The sequence below is a fragment of the Lutjanus erythropterus genome, chromosome 19, assembly GCF_056507025.1.
Source record: "Lutjanus erythropterus isolate fLutEry1 chromosome 19, fLutEry1.hap2, whole genome shotgun sequence".
Taxonomy (NCBI): domain Eukaryota; kingdom Metazoa; phylum Chordata; class Actinopteri; order Lutjaniformes; family Lutjanidae; genus Lutjanus; species Lutjanus erythropterus.
The window spans coordinates 11,554,222-11,571,188 of NC_139335.1; the positions used below are offsets into that span (position 1 = coordinate 11,554,222).

The 16,967-nt window shown below is 41.2% G+C and overlaps 1 protein-coding gene across 1 annotated transcript in view; it reads right to left on the reverse strand.

Annotated features, from left to right (window-relative positions):
• col5a3a (collagen, type V, alpha 3a) overlaps positions 1-16,967 on the reverse strand; it is a 59,369-nt gene that overhangs the window by 14,789 nt on the left and 27,613 nt on the right. Inside the window, exons 14-42 of the mRNA XM_084745279.1 lie at positions 16,150-16,206; positions 15,769-15,822; positions 15,593-15,646; positions 15,411-15,464; positions 14,738-14,791; positions 14,446-14,499; positions 13,846-13,890; positions 12,117-12,170; positions 11,874-11,918; positions 11,064-11,117; positions 9,974-10,018; positions 9,544-9,597; positions 7,828-7,872; positions 7,412-7,465; positions 6,363-6,407; positions 6,163-6,216; positions 5,944-6,051; positions 5,447-5,500; positions 5,050-5,103; positions 4,879-4,923; positions 4,618-4,671; positions 4,204-4,248; positions 3,739-3,792; positions 3,553-3,606; positions 1,333-1,386; positions 1,092-1,199; positions 684-773; positions 442-495; positions 143-250 (exon numbers count right to left, since the gene is read on the reverse strand). Coding sequence (XP_084601405.1) covers positions 143-250; positions 442-495; positions 684-773; positions 1,092-1,199; positions 1,333-1,386; positions 3,553-3,606; positions 3,739-3,792; positions 4,204-4,248; positions 4,618-4,671; positions 4,879-4,923; positions 5,050-5,103; positions 5,447-5,500; positions 5,944-6,051; positions 6,163-6,216; positions 6,363-6,407; positions 7,412-7,465; positions 7,828-7,872; positions 9,544-9,597; positions 9,974-10,018; positions 11,064-11,117; positions 11,874-11,918; positions 12,117-12,170; positions 13,846-13,890; positions 14,446-14,499; positions 14,738-14,791; positions 15,411-15,464; positions 15,593-15,646; positions 15,769-15,822; positions 16,150-16,206 — 1,704 coding nt within the window. The remainder of the gene's footprint in view (positions 1-142; positions 251-441; positions 496-683; positions 774-1,091; positions 1,200-1,332; positions 1,387-3,552; positions 3,607-3,738; positions 3,793-4,203; positions 4,249-4,617; positions 4,672-4,878; positions 4,924-5,049; positions 5,104-5,446; positions 5,501-5,943; positions 6,052-6,162; positions 6,217-6,362; positions 6,408-7,411; positions 7,466-7,827; positions 7,873-9,543; positions 9,598-9,973; positions 10,019-11,063; positions 11,118-11,873; positions 11,919-12,116; positions 12,171-13,845; positions 13,891-14,445; positions 14,500-14,737; positions 14,792-15,410; positions 15,465-15,592; positions 15,647-15,768; positions 15,823-16,149; positions 16,207-16,967) is intronic.

Consider the following 16,967-nt stretch of genomic DNA (forward strand, 5'->3'; position numbering starts at 1 on the left):
CTGCTCTCCGTCTCATAATGACACATTCCAAAGCGAGAGCACATGTTGTTTATTACCCAATGGTGGGAATTGATGATGGTACAGTATGTGTCCATGAACATTGTTGCCTAAGAAACAAAATTAGCAATGTTCCAGATCTTACTGGCTCGCCTTTCTCTCCCATCGGCCCAGCAGGACCCACGCCGCCAGGCCGTCCTGGCTGGCCAATAGCACCGGCAGGCCCAGCGGGGCCCCTCTCCCCAGTGGCACCCTGGAAATGAGAGGAGATAGAGAGGTGAGGTGGGCATGTCACATGATTTACTCTTTGATTTAATGTGGTGGTCACGATTACTGATCACCATGGAAACAGCCTCCTGCTTCACATGTCCTAGTATTCTATATAACATAGGAGCTGAACAGAGAGCAGGGGGATGGGAAGCAACTTGACAAAATCAGACTTACAATAGGTCCTGCAACACCAGGTAGTCCTTCTCCTCCTTTCAGACCTGCTGGACCCTGGAGAGGCAGCAAATTTACCATCAACAAATTACAGTACTTTAGAGCTGCTCTGATTCAGTTTCCGTGTGCAAAACTCATATGTAATCAGCATGCTGCTCTAATTGCAAGCTGGACATTTAAATATAATCTGACGTTGACGCTGAGTGAAGTAGGATGTGAGATATATGGATGGATGATTGCTTTACCATTGCACCAGGCGTCCCTCTGCTGCCTCTGAAGCCTTGAAGCCCAGCAGGGCCACTTTTTCCTGGAGCACCTGGTGGACCAGGGTCGCCCTGGAAACCAAACATGCACACATATGTGATTAGATATAAGGCAAGTAGCCAGCAGACAGCAGGCCCTTATGCAGTCATAAATCACGCCAACCAGCAAGTCACACCAAGAAGGAACATTTATCTTTTATGAGCCATAATACACTCAACACGGCGAGGATTCCTCTGTTATTTATTAGCAAATTAGAGGATAGGATGAGACCCAGGAGATAAGATATTCAGGCACTGCTGAGAGAGTCCTTGGACTTTATCTAATATAACAGTAATAAGGTGATGCTGGCAAGTGATTATGATCCTGACATTATGATGAAAACCACTCACCTTGGCACCCTCCTTTCCGGCACTTCCCGGTAAACCGTGCTCACCCGGAGGCCCTGGTGAACCTGGATGGCCTCTGTCTCCAGTTGGCCCTGTCTCACCAGATTTGCCCTGAAAACAACCAAATTACACAACACAAATCATCACACAATTGTTATCTCAAAGCATGCTGTTGGAAATATACAGATATACAGATATACAGTCTGCTTGGGAATTAACTAGGACCATTAGCTGATCCTCTTACCTGTGGTCCAACAACGCCTGGGGGGCCGGGGGGTCCATTCTTTCCTTGGAAGCCCTGAAGAATGAGATAAGTGAGACTGATGACCCTCAAATTAACAACTGAAATATTCAGTGGGATCTGTGGAGCCAGGTTTTTTTTTTTTTTTACTAGATTTAGTTTAGGGCTCTCAACTTGCACTGGGACGTCAGTAATTCAATGCTGAAGTCATGACATATAAAGTGGATCATGTTGACTCTCTGCTCTCTGTTAAAGTACTGCTGGAGTGTGCTAGCCTGGCATCACCAGACCTTTTCACATCTCTCAGTTCATTTTCGATTTCCAAGGGGTGATATCAAGAGGTGCAGATGGAACACCATGGCTGCTTGATATGGGAAAAAAAAATCTTATTGCAATTATTTTGACAAATATTGTGATTGTAATTGCGATAGCATTCATGATTGAGGAAATTATCCTTTTTGCATCAACAAATTAATTTTCACAGAAAAAAAGCATGATGTTTTCTTACATCTGGAGAAGATTAGTAGGCCAGGGCATCTCTGCAGCACTACAGTACTTCAGTATTAAAAAACTGCAGCTTCTTGTTCATAATATTGCTCTTGGCCATATTTTGATTTCAATAATATTTCGATTAATTGTGCAGAACTACCTACAACCCATCAGAGCAACAAAACCCATGATGTAACACTGATTGACATGCAAGTTGAAATGGTGCTTGGTTTGTTTTCAAGCAGGAAAAAAATGGCACTCTGGTCTTAAAAGTTCTCAAATTAAAGCTAAAGAATTACTAAAATATCTTTCTGAAAACATTTGAAGTGAGTAATAGGCAATGCGGGAACAGACTCTTGAATCAAATCAATTTGATCAGCACAGTCTGGTTTGGCAGTTTTATCTAAGATTTGGGAGCCTGGTGGGTCACGCTTTCCCAAAACCAGCCCAACTGTGGGGGAGCAAAGGCACACTGTATTTGTGTGTGGTTATGTGGGCGTGTGTGTGGCGTGTGCCAGGCCTGTGTGCGTATGCGCTATTCTGGAGTCAGTTTGGAAGGATTTAGGTATAACTAAATGATTTTATTTTGAATATGGATGTGAATTTATAGATATTATTAATGTGATTTGATTGCAACCCAACCAGCGGAAAGTACAGCAAAAAAATCATCCTGCATCAGTACTATCCAAGTATCCAAATTCCATGGGAAAAACGCAGACCTGGCAACCCAGTGTGATGTATCACTTTTCAAAACTGGACTGGCGTAAAATCCACTGGTTTATGCTCATATACAAAACCCTCCTTGGATCGCCTCCTCTTTACTTGTGTTGCTTACTGCAAACCACATCTGCTGCCTATAACACTCGTTCCGCTCAATGTATTCTGTCGAAAATCTCCAAAACAAACATTGTAATTGAACAGTCGTCATTCCAGGCTGCTGCAGCCAAGGACTGGAATGACCTGCAAAAACACTGAAACTGGAAAAATGTTATTCCCAAGTCAGTTTTCAGAAACTCTGTTGGACATTCTCACTGAAACATGCAACTATTTCTTGACCCAGTAACATTTTTAAAACTTCTGTCTGCCGGCTACTCTCTGTTTGCCATCGCATGCTCCTTGTTCTTTTTGCTGCTATTGTTATTACTCTGCCAGTCTGCCTTGCTATTTGTTGCTTGCCTGCTTGTTTATTTGTTGCTATTTGTTGCTTTGCTTGTTTTGTTCTTGCTGTTATTGCATTTCACTGTCTGTCTTACTGTATGTGTGTGCTACTTTATTGTTTAAGGTAGTACCTTATGCTGCTGTCTGTTAGCCACCTGCCCGTGGCTGTTTTATACTGTTTGTCCTTTATGTAATGTGCGTTGTGTGTGTTGCTGTCTTTTTTTCTCCTGAAACTCCTTTTAGTCCCTGTCCCCTTTTATTCAAGATGCTCTTGCCTTTTGCCAGGCCGCCACTGTAAGTAAGAATTTGTTCTTAATGACTTGCCCGGTTGAATAAAGGTAAAATAAAAAATAAATAAATAACTGGTGACACTCTTCTGTCATCATATCAAACCCACCCCATATTAAATAAACAGTTGTGATTGGCCAAGACTGGTGGAAATCTGTCTGACTGGGAGGGTGGCAAGACGAATCTGCCAGATAAAAACATGAGCTCACAGATTCGTCTGGTTCCCAAGCTAACTAGGTGTACCTGTATACCGAATATGTAGATTTAATGACATTAAAGGTGACTCACTGGCTCCCCTCTCTGGCCTGGATGACCTGGTAATCCATCTTTTCCAGGTGGACCCTGAAAGGGAAGCATTTTCTTACATTATTGTAACAAACTAAACATGACCAAAGGTGAGAATAAAACATTAGATGAAGTAAAAAAAAAAAGGAGTAACATTAAATCACAGAGCAAATATCTTAGCCCACTCACATTAGGTCCTTTAGGTCCTGGTTCACCATTTCTTCCCTGTGGCCCTTGGGGACCCTAGAAAATAATAATACAGATTGTCAACATTTTCTGTCTCAGTCAGATCTATGATCTTATTTAAAGCTACAAAATCAGTAGTGTTTCCACCATTATAACCACAAGATAATAAAACATATAAATCTAATTATAATTATACTCCTGATATACTATTTACTATAATTTGGGAAAATGTAAACACAGTCTTGTTTCATCTGATTTCATGGAGAGTCCAACCAAGTGGGAGGCATTAAGAATAACTAAATAAAAATAATTGATCTTCTCACAAGGGATGGTCTCATTTACTTACTTAGGTCTAGAGGCCTCAGTTATGAATTGAGACTGTTTCATATCCACTTAAAACCTCTTTGTAGCAGCTTTAAGCAGGGTATGTACATTTATTTACTTATTATCCAAGAGTCAGAAGATTACCCGGTCTCCGAGGGATCCTGGAGGACCATCTTGTCCAGCAGAGCCCTACCAGGTGGATGAGGCAGAAGACAAATAAAACACATTCTCTTTCTGTGCAAAAAACAACAGCCACTCAAACATTTTTCGTTTTCTCCCCGCCAACAAATCTTTAGCTTTCCCAGGATGGTCTTTAAGGGTGAGAGTGTAAACTGAAGCTTCCCCTGCCAGACAGAAGCTCCTCACTGCACCAGATGGCCTGTCAGCTAGAAGTGAACAGCAACAACCAGCTCCAGTTCGATAGGTGCATTCATCCATACTTTATGAGACAGCCAGGTGTGTGTTTATGTGAGTGTAACTCCATGCGCATATGTCTTTGTCTATATTGATGTGTGTGTGTGTGTGTGTGTGTGTGTGTGTGCTTCGTTCTGAGATCACCTTTTCTCCAGGCTTTCCAGTGGGACCCTTTGCTCCTCTTCCCCCCCGAGCTCCCTATTGGAAAACAAACAACAGTCTGATTAGCACATTCATAACTCATCTGGAGGTGGAAGATAAACGTCTGCTGATGTGAAAACACTGCAGTGATGTAACAGTGTGCCTCCCACAAGTTGCGGTAAACTGATGGCATCTAATTAGAGCAAATACAGCTTTATACATTCAGAAAAAAACATGATGTACATCAACTATAGCTGTACTCACATTAGGACCTCTTTGGCCCCCAGACCCTGCCTGACCCGCTGGACCCTGCGGTGTAGAGGTTAACAATTATTTATCACTCAGTTATTTTACAAAAAATCCTACGTAGAAAAGTTTACATATTGTGAAGCAGCCAGAATGCAATGTGGTTTCAAATGTCACCGCAGTCCTCACCCTTCGTCCTTTCTCTCCTGGGACCCCGGCCACGCCAGGGAAGCCAAGTGATCCCTGCAGACACACGTAGAGGTTAATCAGCTTCAGCCTTCCATTCATCACACATCACCCCCAACGTCTCATTAACGTATAATTAACTACTGTATCAAATTAAAGCAAATCTAATCCATGAGCCCAACACAGCCTTAAATACACCATTCATCAACATGTAATGAATTGATGTCACTAATGAACTATTAATAAAATAGCCTTTTTTTAATAAGCCATTTATCATCCTTTATTTTTAATCAGACAGGAAACAGTCCAGCCAAAGACACACATCTTGCTGGTTAAAGATCTAATAAAGGAACCAGAGGACGCATTAACTGATCATAATAGCTCATCAATGCTAAATCACCTTTGGACCTTGTCTTCCCGGGTATCCTGGCAATCCCGGTACACCAAGTTTACCCTGCGGACAGAATAAGAGGGGAGGAAGAAAAAAAAAACTGAAACACAAAGAAAAGAGCATGAAAACCCTTTCATTAAGATTTTTGTGACATACTGCTGACTGTGCATGAACCAGTACAGCAGGATATCTCTAAATGAATGCATATAGGGATGACAGAAAGATTAAATGCTCAAACATGTGCACTGGTTCAGTGGCAGTCTTGCCTTAGGAGCAGGCTGTAACCAGATGTAATAAATGTGAGGGCATTAAAATCCATATGCTCAGTATTTCAGTGATTTTCAGACACTCATTTTATAAGAAAGTTTTGTCACAGCTGAAAACTGAGCTAAAGAAATCTAACTATTCTACCTCGACATCATGATGGCTGCAGCAGCATAATGCAGGTTTAAATAAGAGGTTTCAGCCTGTTCGATCTCCCTATCCTCCTCTTTTGTGTAGTGTACCTTCTCGCCAGCTATCCCAAGAGGTCCTGCATCTCCCATGGGTCCTGCTTGCCCCTTTAAGCCCTCTGGTCCATCCTCTCCACGAGTACCAGGAGCTCCATTATCACCCTAAAGTCACAAATGACAGTAGAAAGGAAGTGACTATTTTATTTCCATTCTGAGGGAAAATAACTGAGAGAAAAGAATGCAGAGGCTCTTTTGATTTGATGCCGCTCTCACCCTGTCTCCCTTGATGCCCATGTCACCTTTGAATCCAGGGAAGCCATCTTCTCCCTATGATGCATTGAGGAGAGACGATGTCTAATGAAAGCTCTTTGATGATGAATGGCATCATTATATTATAATTCATCAAGTGTCCTTCAGTCATTCCACAGTTTGACAATAAGCAACAGAATAGACTCACTATCTGTTTCACCCACCTTCTCTCCTTTGCTCCCCTTTAGACCCCTGACTCCATCTGCTCCCTGTGAAAACACTTCATTTACTCAGAGTCTTTTTATTGACATTTAAAGCAAAACAAAATGCAAATAAAATGCTAGATATAGTTGCAAAGACATAATACACCCTCCATGTTCCTGCTCTAACAGATACCCATCCCTACATTAATAATAATAATAAATGGGTATAAGACAAACAGAAAATAATTTTTCTGTATAGGTTAAAAAAGGTTTCCATATAGCATAAAATATCTGAGCACACCCTCTTGTAGAATAGCCAATCTTCTCAAACACCTAATGATGTGTATGATCTTATTCCACATCTTAAAGGTTGGAGGGAACTTAAGGAGTTTAACTTGTCTAGCAAAAACTATCATATTTTGTTTCCTGGCGAAAGATGCATGTCTGTGCTACTCCAAATACAAAAAACACTTAATTTAACAAGAATCGTGACTGACAAACCTACTCTCTAAAATTCTGGACACGGAAAAATCACTGGTTGCCTGTGTTTCTAGAAATCTCAAAACACTGAAATGATTTATAAGTGTGTATTGATTTTCTCTTGACCTAACATTGCTCTGTTATTGAGCGGCTTTTGACCTTACATTCATTTCATACTAATGATTGCCAGCACAGTCAGGCTTCCCTTAAGCTTCCCCTGGGGGATTTTGTGCCAAACTACCAGATAAAATAGCAGACGTGTAAATGTGACAAACACAAACATGAAGCAGAACGTCACTTCATGACAACTTCACTTTTATTTCTCAGTTTCAAAATGGACTGTTCCACACATCCGCACGCAGCTCTGTTCTGTGTGACTCTGACATTTCTCCCGTCCGTCAAACGTTCCTCACTCTGTTGTTAGCAGTCCCCTTGAGAGCCGGGGAGCTTTCCCTCCACCTGTCACCTGTCAGTCATGGACTCAAACAGCTTGTCCGTCACAGGAGGACATGCGCGCAGAATGAAATGTGCGAGGGAATAAACATCTCAGTGGACATTACACCTGAGATCATGATGCATTTATGTCTCACCTTGACTCCGCGGGTCCCTGGGTACCCAACAGGCCCCTGTGCACCTGGTAAACCCTACAAAAATACAAAAGAACAAAGTATTCTTAGCAAGCGGCAGCCTGAAAATGCATTTCTCTTGCCAAATGTGAAAAATCATTGAACTGAATCACTGAGTTTCTATCCTTTATTGTCAGTGAATGTTTTCAAACTGAAAAAGTGGATGATGCTGATGAGTGCGTGCTGCTGAATCTAATGAGCTAATGCTCATGTACAATAAAGATGATGGCATAGTCTGAACACAATGATTATAATGATAAGTGTAAGCATTATTGTAACCTGATGTGAGTGCATGCACAATTACGGCAGATTGCAAGAAAAGCATGCTATTGCACTTTTAATATCTACAGCAGACAAGCATCAGATATACAGTTACCCACTTGGATGCCTTTCTCTCCCGGGGGGCCCTCTCTTCCTGGGTGACCCTGAAACAGGAGAACAGGAATCAGATTGACTAAGCTCTGCTGCAGATACATCATCATTGTATCACTCCTTGATGGAAATCTCTGAATGCAACCAACCAATGAACAAGAGGAATCACCAGCGGCACTGAGAGTAAAGCACCATAAAAATATCATTGTGTCACAAAGCTTTGCAGAACAACAGAAGGAGCATTAAGTGAAATGCATTCAAATGTGTCTGCCTGTGATCTAAAATGAGTTTTCAGAGATGAGAAAAGGCGCGCTGTAAGATGTTTCATTCTTGTGCGATTGTCACATGGCTTTGGATCAGTTCCAAAAAATGCCTTGTGTGTCCCCCTAGCGGCAGACCAAAGAAAGTGTAGCCTGGCAAATTTTATCCTCTTGGCTACTTAAGCTAAACTAACTTCTGTGTCTACATATACAGCTTGTGTGATTGTTTGTCAAGCATTATGTGGCTTTTATGTGGAAAATTCTGGCCATCTGGATCTAACTGATGAAGACTGTGTACTGTAGCTCTTTGCTTATACATCGATCTGTAAGTCTGCATGTTTTTACCCATTATGCAAGAAAATGATAATGACCTGTGCCAAAATGTGATCCTTGAAATAAGAGAAGACTCTTCTAGTTAATCACTTAACGCTGCAAAGAGCTCATTGCATTCAGATGTCTTGTCAACTGAGCGGCAGTGCACTCTCTGTTTATATGTATATATCAGATTGTATAATAAATAGTGAACAGAGCCTCTGTGATGTCACCACCAGGTTTCTGAGGCGCCCGTGTGAAGCTCACAGTGTGGTGGCTTGCCACCTTTGCAGAACCTGACTCAGGTGATTCATCCCAAAATGGTGGAAAAGGTAGAACATGAGTGGAGCTGAGGCGGCCAAATGAAGCAGCTACTAAGCAGCTAGCCATCTGCGACGGCACCCACCAGTCACTCAAAGCAGGCATTCCCTTAATTATATATAACTTTGAGGCTTAATGTAAATGTGTGAGATATATTAAAATTCATTCCCCTATGCAGTGGTCTGGAACAGGGAAATTAAACCTACTACAAGGAATTTTTAACTAGCTATGAAACAGTCTCAATTTATGACTGATGTCTCTATATGACCTACATAAGCAAACAAGATCATCTGCAAGAAGACTGGACATTTCTATATAGCTGTTCTTAATGTTTGCCACCAGGCCGGATTTTCAGTGAAATCAGCTGAAACGAGTCTGTGTTTACATTTTCCCTGGCAGACTTATGTTGAGTAGTACATTAGACAGTCAAAGGGAGATTTTTAATTAGATAATTTTATTTTTTTACATTATATTTTGTGCTTATTACAGTGGAAACAGTACTGCTTTTGTTCACAGGCGCCTCCAAAATCAACACAACATGAAGGTTCCTTGTAGTAGCTTTAACTGTAGGGCCCGAGACCATTTTTTATACCAGGCTGTAAAAGTTGGACATTTTAATATGGGGGGTCTGTGTGGATTGACTCTCTTTTGGAACCAGCCTCACATTTGAGGAAGTGCTGCTTTTGGCACTTCTGCATTGGCTTTATTTTTCAGCCCTGGATGCTGCTGCTTGTTACGTGGATACTTGATGTGGAAAGGTACAGTATACATGTTTGTGTGTGTTTGTGCCAATGCATGCATTTATCTATTTGTGTGTCTGTGAGTACTTACGGGAGGACCATCGATACCTGGTAGTCCTGTCATGCCTTGTTTGCCCTGGGGACCCTGTACAGGACAGAGACAGGTCTGAATACTGGAGCTGAGCTTCAGATATGATCACCTGAACTCTTAACAGACACCACATTTCCCACTTTGCCGCTCCTCTACCAAACACACTGTATTTATGACTAAGTCCACTTGTATTTTCTTTTATCAGTCCAGCCTCATGATGAGCACCGGCCAAGGCCGTCCCTAGTGTCTGTTATGCCTGTGTGTGTTTCTTGTGTATTGATTTCCTGTCTAGCCGTGTCTTGTCTGAATGGGAGCCAGAAGTGGTTGGGTCGTATTCTATAGCTCCGCCGGCCTCCCCTGGGTATGTGATGACAGGGGTCACAGGGTCACAGCTTTAATTCTGAAATTAAGTGAGAGACATGCTACCTACCTTCTCTCCTGGCACTCCAATGGGACCCTGAGAACCAGGCAAGCCCTGGACCAGAACAAAGCGTCAATCAGGTTAAGTGTCACAAGACTGGGAGAATGCTGCGAGTTGAGGTTTTGCTTGAGTCTTTGTGTATGTGTGCATGTGATTATGTGCGCATGTAAGAGTTGTCAACAGTATGTGTGGATGTGCTTGTGTGAGCTTAGGGGTTGGATGAATTGTTGACATAATGGGAAATTGAAAATATAATTAAATCTTCTTCATATGACTGTAATGTCTCTGATTACATTTTAAAATTAAATTTCGTTGCTCTTCCCCCCAACCCCTCCTCTCCAGACTTGAGGCAGCTCAGGCAGGCTGCAGGAACACTGCAGGAGCACAAGATGAGCGCGACATTATAATTTGACAATAGCAAGCGACAGTGAGTCCTCCACTGTAAGCTGATCGGCTGTTTATAACTGTCACTTGTCCATCCATGTAAAGCTAAGACTGTTGTACCGACAACAAAAGACACCGCTATAAAAAAACACACTCTGGAGTTTCAGTTCAGTGATCACCTGCCTTCTGCCTGCCAGATTCCATAAACATATGGCTCAGTTTAAGTGGTATAAATTATCTACAACTCATAAATAGACACTTGCTCATTTGGTGAACATTCTGCATTAATGTGAACTCGACAAACAATAACACAAGTTACGGGCCAGAGTGTTGTTATCAGCGATACAAGCAATTTAACTTGGCATGTTTCCTTGATCTCTGAGGACATGTTTGTTGTAATGTTATGATTTATTACAGCAGATGTATTACAGATTTCTTCTTTAATGCATTTTAATGACCATGCAGTTGGATTGTAAAAACACTTCATATCCCCCAAAGACCAGAGAGTTTTATAAACTTGTAAAAGAGCAAGCAAAAGTAAAAAACGTCAGAAATAGGAAGTGTTTATGCCAACATAATCGTAAAAGAGCAAATGTGTTTTGTACGCACACAAGTGATTGTATGTATTCCAGACTCATCCGTATGACTTGAATATGTGTGTGTTAAGCGGATTAACTTCCATAGAGATGGTACATTTTTTGTGTTGGTACAGTACCTGAACTCCTGGATTTCCCTGTTGACCTGGGGGCCCTATCTCTCCAGCCGGACCCTGACAACAAGAAACACACACGGGGAGTCACACACTCTGCCTCCACGTGATCTTCGTCATAAGCTCATCATCACATGACCGGTTAACTGGTTCATTAGAAGGCCACACTAAGCCACTCCAGCTGATGTTTCTGCAGCTGAGATCACTTTTAAAAAACTGTTAAACACGCTTGATTTAAACAGTTCACACATACCGTGGAAACCTCTTACAGTGACCACGGTTACAGTGATCAACTGCCTGTATCAATGTAAAAATGTAAAACTATGTTAATTCTGTTTTTTAACTTCAGACCCATTAGCCTCGCAGGAATCCTTCTGCCTTTGTTGCTGCCTTCGGACAAAAAAAAGAAAGTAATTTTCTCTCAATGAAAAACAGTTTCCTTGAAGATTATAGCAAATTATCAAAAACCAGCTACAGAAATGCAGCAGTGAAACAAGATATATTTTACATACAGTACTGTATTATAGTGTATTTGAAATATACACAGTACAGTAATTTAATTTGTTGGCTTGAAGCATTTGAAATAGCTGTACTGTATTTATTAATAGTCATTCAAATTCAGAAATGATGTCTGTTTCATTACTTCATATTCATGTAATAAATATATCAGTGTCAATTAGATGGTGATTTGCATGAAAAAGCAGAGAAAATGGTTGAAATAACTACAAGAGGTTTCTACTGTATCACAGTCCTCAGTTGTATTTCATGCCAGTTATGTTGGTGGATTCATGTGTTTATGAAGGTAGCAGGACTGACCTGGTTGCCCTTTGGCCCTTGTACTCCATCAGTTCCGCTAATACCCTGAAAAAATGCACACATACAAGATGTCAGAGCATAATGGATGAAAAGTCAAAGTTTGATTGAAAAAAGAGACAGCGTTCAATAGCTTCCCTGTTTATCCTCAGTGGCATATTGATGGTTCCATGAACTAGAGGACCTTTTATGGAGTTGAAAGAACTGAATAGCTCTGAATCTGTAATCAAGGCGATGTTGACTTACCGGTTGGCCAGGTGGGCCAGGTGGCCCCCTTGGCCCAACAAGACCCCGAGGACCCTGGAGACAAAACACAGCAAATAGTCAGCGGCTAACCTGCATTCATGATGAGATGGAGTGAGTGTGGAATACTAAATCACAAATCACAACTAAAGAGAGAGGGGGAGAGTGAAAAACAGGGAGAGACAGATAATATATTTTTGTGTGTGTGTTTGTGTGTGTGTGTGTGTGGGCGCATCTGGTTGTGTATGTGGTAGCCACGGAGACTGCACTAGCCTGTGTTTGTGTGAGTGTTTGTGTGCTCTGTTTTTGTCAGCCTCCCTCTTTGTAGGCTGGCCAAGCCACCTGTTCCAAAGCCACATCTGTGATCTCCTGGGAAGTGATTGATATGGAAATATAATCATTCAGGCCAGGATTTTATCTCTTCCCTCTCCGACTGTCTCTCTTTCCTCTCTCCATCTCTCTTATCTCTTTCACCACCAACCAAATTTCTGTCTTGCGTTTGTCTCTGGCTGTCTCACTTTTCCCATCGCTCCCTCTCTCACATCAAAACAGCCAACTCCTCTCCTTCCCTGTATGTTTGGAGTTCTTTAACACAGCTTTCCTAACATGTCTTACGGCAGTCTATTTCTTCCTGCGCTGGGTGATCCATTTGTAGGGACAGAACCCCGCTGAGACCCAACCTCACATACTGGGAGAAATATGGACTTTGAGTCATAACCAATCAACCAGGGTTCACCGCAGAGATACACAGAAAAACAGCTTCTTCATCTGTGCTCCTAAGATCCTTGTGGACTCCATGATCCATGATCCAACGTTACTTTGCAGGTATCTTTGTGACAGATTTTTAATACACAGCCATTGCATGTATTTGTGTTCATGCTTTTCTGCTGACCTTTTCTCTCTTAATGCTGGGCTGAACTCTGTGGCAGGCCTGCATTAATATGGTTTGACCAGGTTTTTATATTTGTTGTGTGTTGTAAAACATTGTGCTGGGTTTCTGTTGTGTTTGCATATGTATATTATGAGCAGTTGCTTTTGTACTTGTAAGTTTTTCTGTAAGATTCTGGCTTAAATCCAGTGATCTCCCACAGTCCCCAAGGTTTGTTGTGGAAATCATTAGTTTCTATGATTCTATGATTGCACTAAGAAAAAAGGTTTTTGTGTTAGCATATCACTGAGAGCCCAAAGCAGATACCTAATAAGCACATCTTCTGCATTAAGTATTTTGGAAACACTTTATATTTAGGGTTGATGATTTCTCATGATTTCTCACTTCACAAACTATATACTATAAACTATCAAAATTGCAATTGTATTTTTTCCAAATCCATAACAAACAAATACATAATCCCTAACTATCCAGAAAAGCCTTTAATTGAAGAACTACAAACATGATTAAATCATGTAAACTTAATGCTTAGAAATCCCGATGATTGTAATACCTTAGTTGTTACATTAAGTAATGAATTGTTCTTGTATTAAGTCATACATTAAATACTGTTAATTGTTGTACATTCCTGATAGTTTGTGAAGTACTGCATGAATGAATCCAGGCTTTTTCTTGCATGAGGTCACACATTAATTCATGATTATTCATGTATAAAGTGTTGGCAGAATTTTTAGTGAAGAAAGCCAATAAACAGTAGCATTTTGTGGTATGCTGTGATGTGAGTGTCTATGTGTGTGTATTATGAGGGAGCGTTGTTGCATCCTTCCAGACGTGGTTACTCACAGGTTCGCCTGGTTGCCCTCTTGGCCCCACAGGTCCATCAGATCCCTAAAATAACAAAGAGGAAAACAGATTCAACACATAAATCTCATGCACCTCTCTGAGTCAACCTCCGGCGTGGATACATTTATATCCCCACAGACATAATCTGTGAAAATAGCTCATTAAAGAAATTCACTGCCTGACAGATAAGGCTCAACTATCTTCGAGCAAAGACTAATAGACCGCTCTCTAAACTTCACCCGCCCGCCTGCATGGATTGATACTATCTTGACAGAGCTTCTATCTTTCATATTTTCACTTCCATGTCAGGGATGCACTGCACCGCTTTCATGTCTTCTGCAAACCTCAGTGCTGAATAAACTCAGGCAAGCATAGCGGAATTAAAAAATTCAGGAGTTTGTTACTTCATTTCAGTAAAGCCTGCTTTGATCCGTGTGGCTTTACCAGTTAAATGGTTTGTAGAATTGATTCATCGGTCTGGAAAGGTTCTCCCATTTAACCTTGCATGATGGAAAAATTAAGAAAAACAAAGCACTGCTGCAGGATGTGTTTTCTGTTGCAAGTAAAGTAAGTAAATTTTGCACAGTACTGTGCACTCACCTTTTCTCCTGGCTCTCCAACAGGCCCAAGAGGACCAGGCTTTCCTCTGTCCCCCTACAAGATAAAAGCATTAGCTACAAGCCTCAAGACATTTAGGCAAGCTCTGTTTCTATCAGAGCAGAATCAAGCAGATGCTTTTTAGTGTACACTGTCATCACAGAAATCACAACAATCATCGTAATCACAATATGCAAATAAACATCTGCCATACGACGTGTGATGTGCCGGTGTGTTACTGACTGAAAGACTAAATGAACACAGTCACAATGTTAAGTTACCAAATCTAACTCACTCTGTGTCCCTTGTTTCCTGGGAGACCTGGCAGGCCGTCAAAACCCCTGTCACCCTGAAAAGTAATAGAGAAGCAAGTGCGTTAAACCCTGAAACACACACACACATATGGTAATGTGTAAAAATTAGCAGAATTGTACTGCAAGTCTCCCCTGGCAGAGCCTCCCATCTGCTCTGAGTCTGTGTCGGGGAGAGGGAGCTCTCAGATTAGCTGTAGGTCTGCTAAAATGCTGCTTTGACTGATAAAGACTCTGCTGTTCTGTCAGACCCGGCATCAAGGGAGCCTGATTTATTTACTAAGCTCTTCCTGCAGCTGTTAGGTATTGAGTTGCCTCGTTGTCAATACATACAATAAGCTGTGGGCTGCTGGATACTTAAAGCCTTACACTTGCAAGTGGAGATTTGTTATCATACAAGACCTTGCTGCCTAAACACGTGTGGTATTGTTGTGCTCATGGAAACAAGAAAAAGAATAAATAGAAACTTAACACCAAACATCAGGAATATAGTCTAACAACTGGCAATGTAGCATTTTACACACAGCTAGTATCCAAATATGCAGTAAGGACATAAATACTTTGCTGGAACAAAAAAACTGTGGGTTGTTGGTGCAGCTCAATTAGTTACGATTATCACTACTGCAATGCAGTGCAGTGAGATCTCAAAGAGTTTACCTTGGTGCCTGTTTCACCTGGAATTCCACGACCTCCGTCCATTCCTGCACGCCCCTATGAGACGCACAATCCAGTTAAAATAGGTTTGTCTTTATACTACATCAAGCACAGTATGCTTTTAGCACAAGATGCAGATACAGAGGTTTTCAGCGTGGAACTGTACAATACTCTAGATATCTCACCCTCTTTCCTAGCTTTCCATTAATTCCTGGAGGGCCCGGCAACCCATGTGGTCCCTGCATGAGAAAGGAGAGATAGCAAGACAAATGGAAAATGGTGTGAAAAGAGGGACAAAAAAATGAATAGTGTGACAGAACAGGAGTGGTATGAGTGAGGTAAAAACAATGTCTGGTCTTACAGGAGGGCCGTTGTCGCCTCTGTCTCCTTTGAGCCCAGTGGGACCTGGAAGACCCTGCAAAATAAAAATACAAGAATGCATTAAAGCATGACATGATGTTCAGGAATGATTCAACTCTTCACTTAAATTTGGCACCATGCAAACAAAATACAAATGAGCTAAGAACAAATCATCCTACAAATCTGTTCATTTTTGCAACCCTGCAGTGATTTCACAAACAATTTGAACACACTGTGCGTGCATAATGATGAGGTTAGGATGGAAGGAGAGAGTAGAGCTTGTGCCTGGTCAAACACAATGTGAAGTTTGGGTTAAAGGTTGCAGGAGCCCTTAAGGTACAAGAGTGATGTAAATGTGGTCAAGGTCAGAGGACGGCCTTACCAGTGGCCCTGGTCGCCCTGTAAGACCCAAAGGACCTGGAGGTCCCTTCAGTGACAGCTGGAAAAAAACACAACTGGGTGGATTATGTGCGCTGAACACAGTTCCTTTTGCCTCAAATATGCAAAGAGATCACTTTTTTGAAATTATTTTTTTTATTGTAATTTAGTAAATCATACAAAACAAAGGGATGCTATGACTTCATGAAATATAAGATTACAGAACCATAGAAATTAGCATTAATTCAGTGAGCATGCACACAACAGCCCCAAGACATAAGATCTTGTCACAGGATGCATTAAAGCAGTCACTCAAATGACCAACCTTATCAAATTATCATGAGATTATTTTACAAAACTCTTCATAGCACCTTATTTTCATTTTTTAATCTAAAATAGTTCATAGATTATGTTCTAATCTAGCAATCTATAACTCTTATATATTTATATAAACAAATCATTGTGTCACTCAATTAATGAAACGCAGTCCTCTCTACATGGGTATTCTGTTATGACATGGTGCAAATATTTTTAATTCAAGTCTAATATCTTTCAAATACATTTCTCTCGAGTTGTTCTGTCACATAACTCAGTAGAACAATTTAACAAAGTCAAGTTATTCCATGGGACATACATTCAGGCAGTGTTTCCCAATCCTGGTCCTCAGGGCCCACTGTCCTGCATGTTTTAGATGTTTCTCTGCTCCAACACACCTGATTCAAATGATCAGGTTGTTATCAGGCTTCTGCAGAGGCTTGATGACGAGCTGATCATGTGAATCAGGTGTGGTGGAGCAGATAAACATCTAAAACATGCAGGACA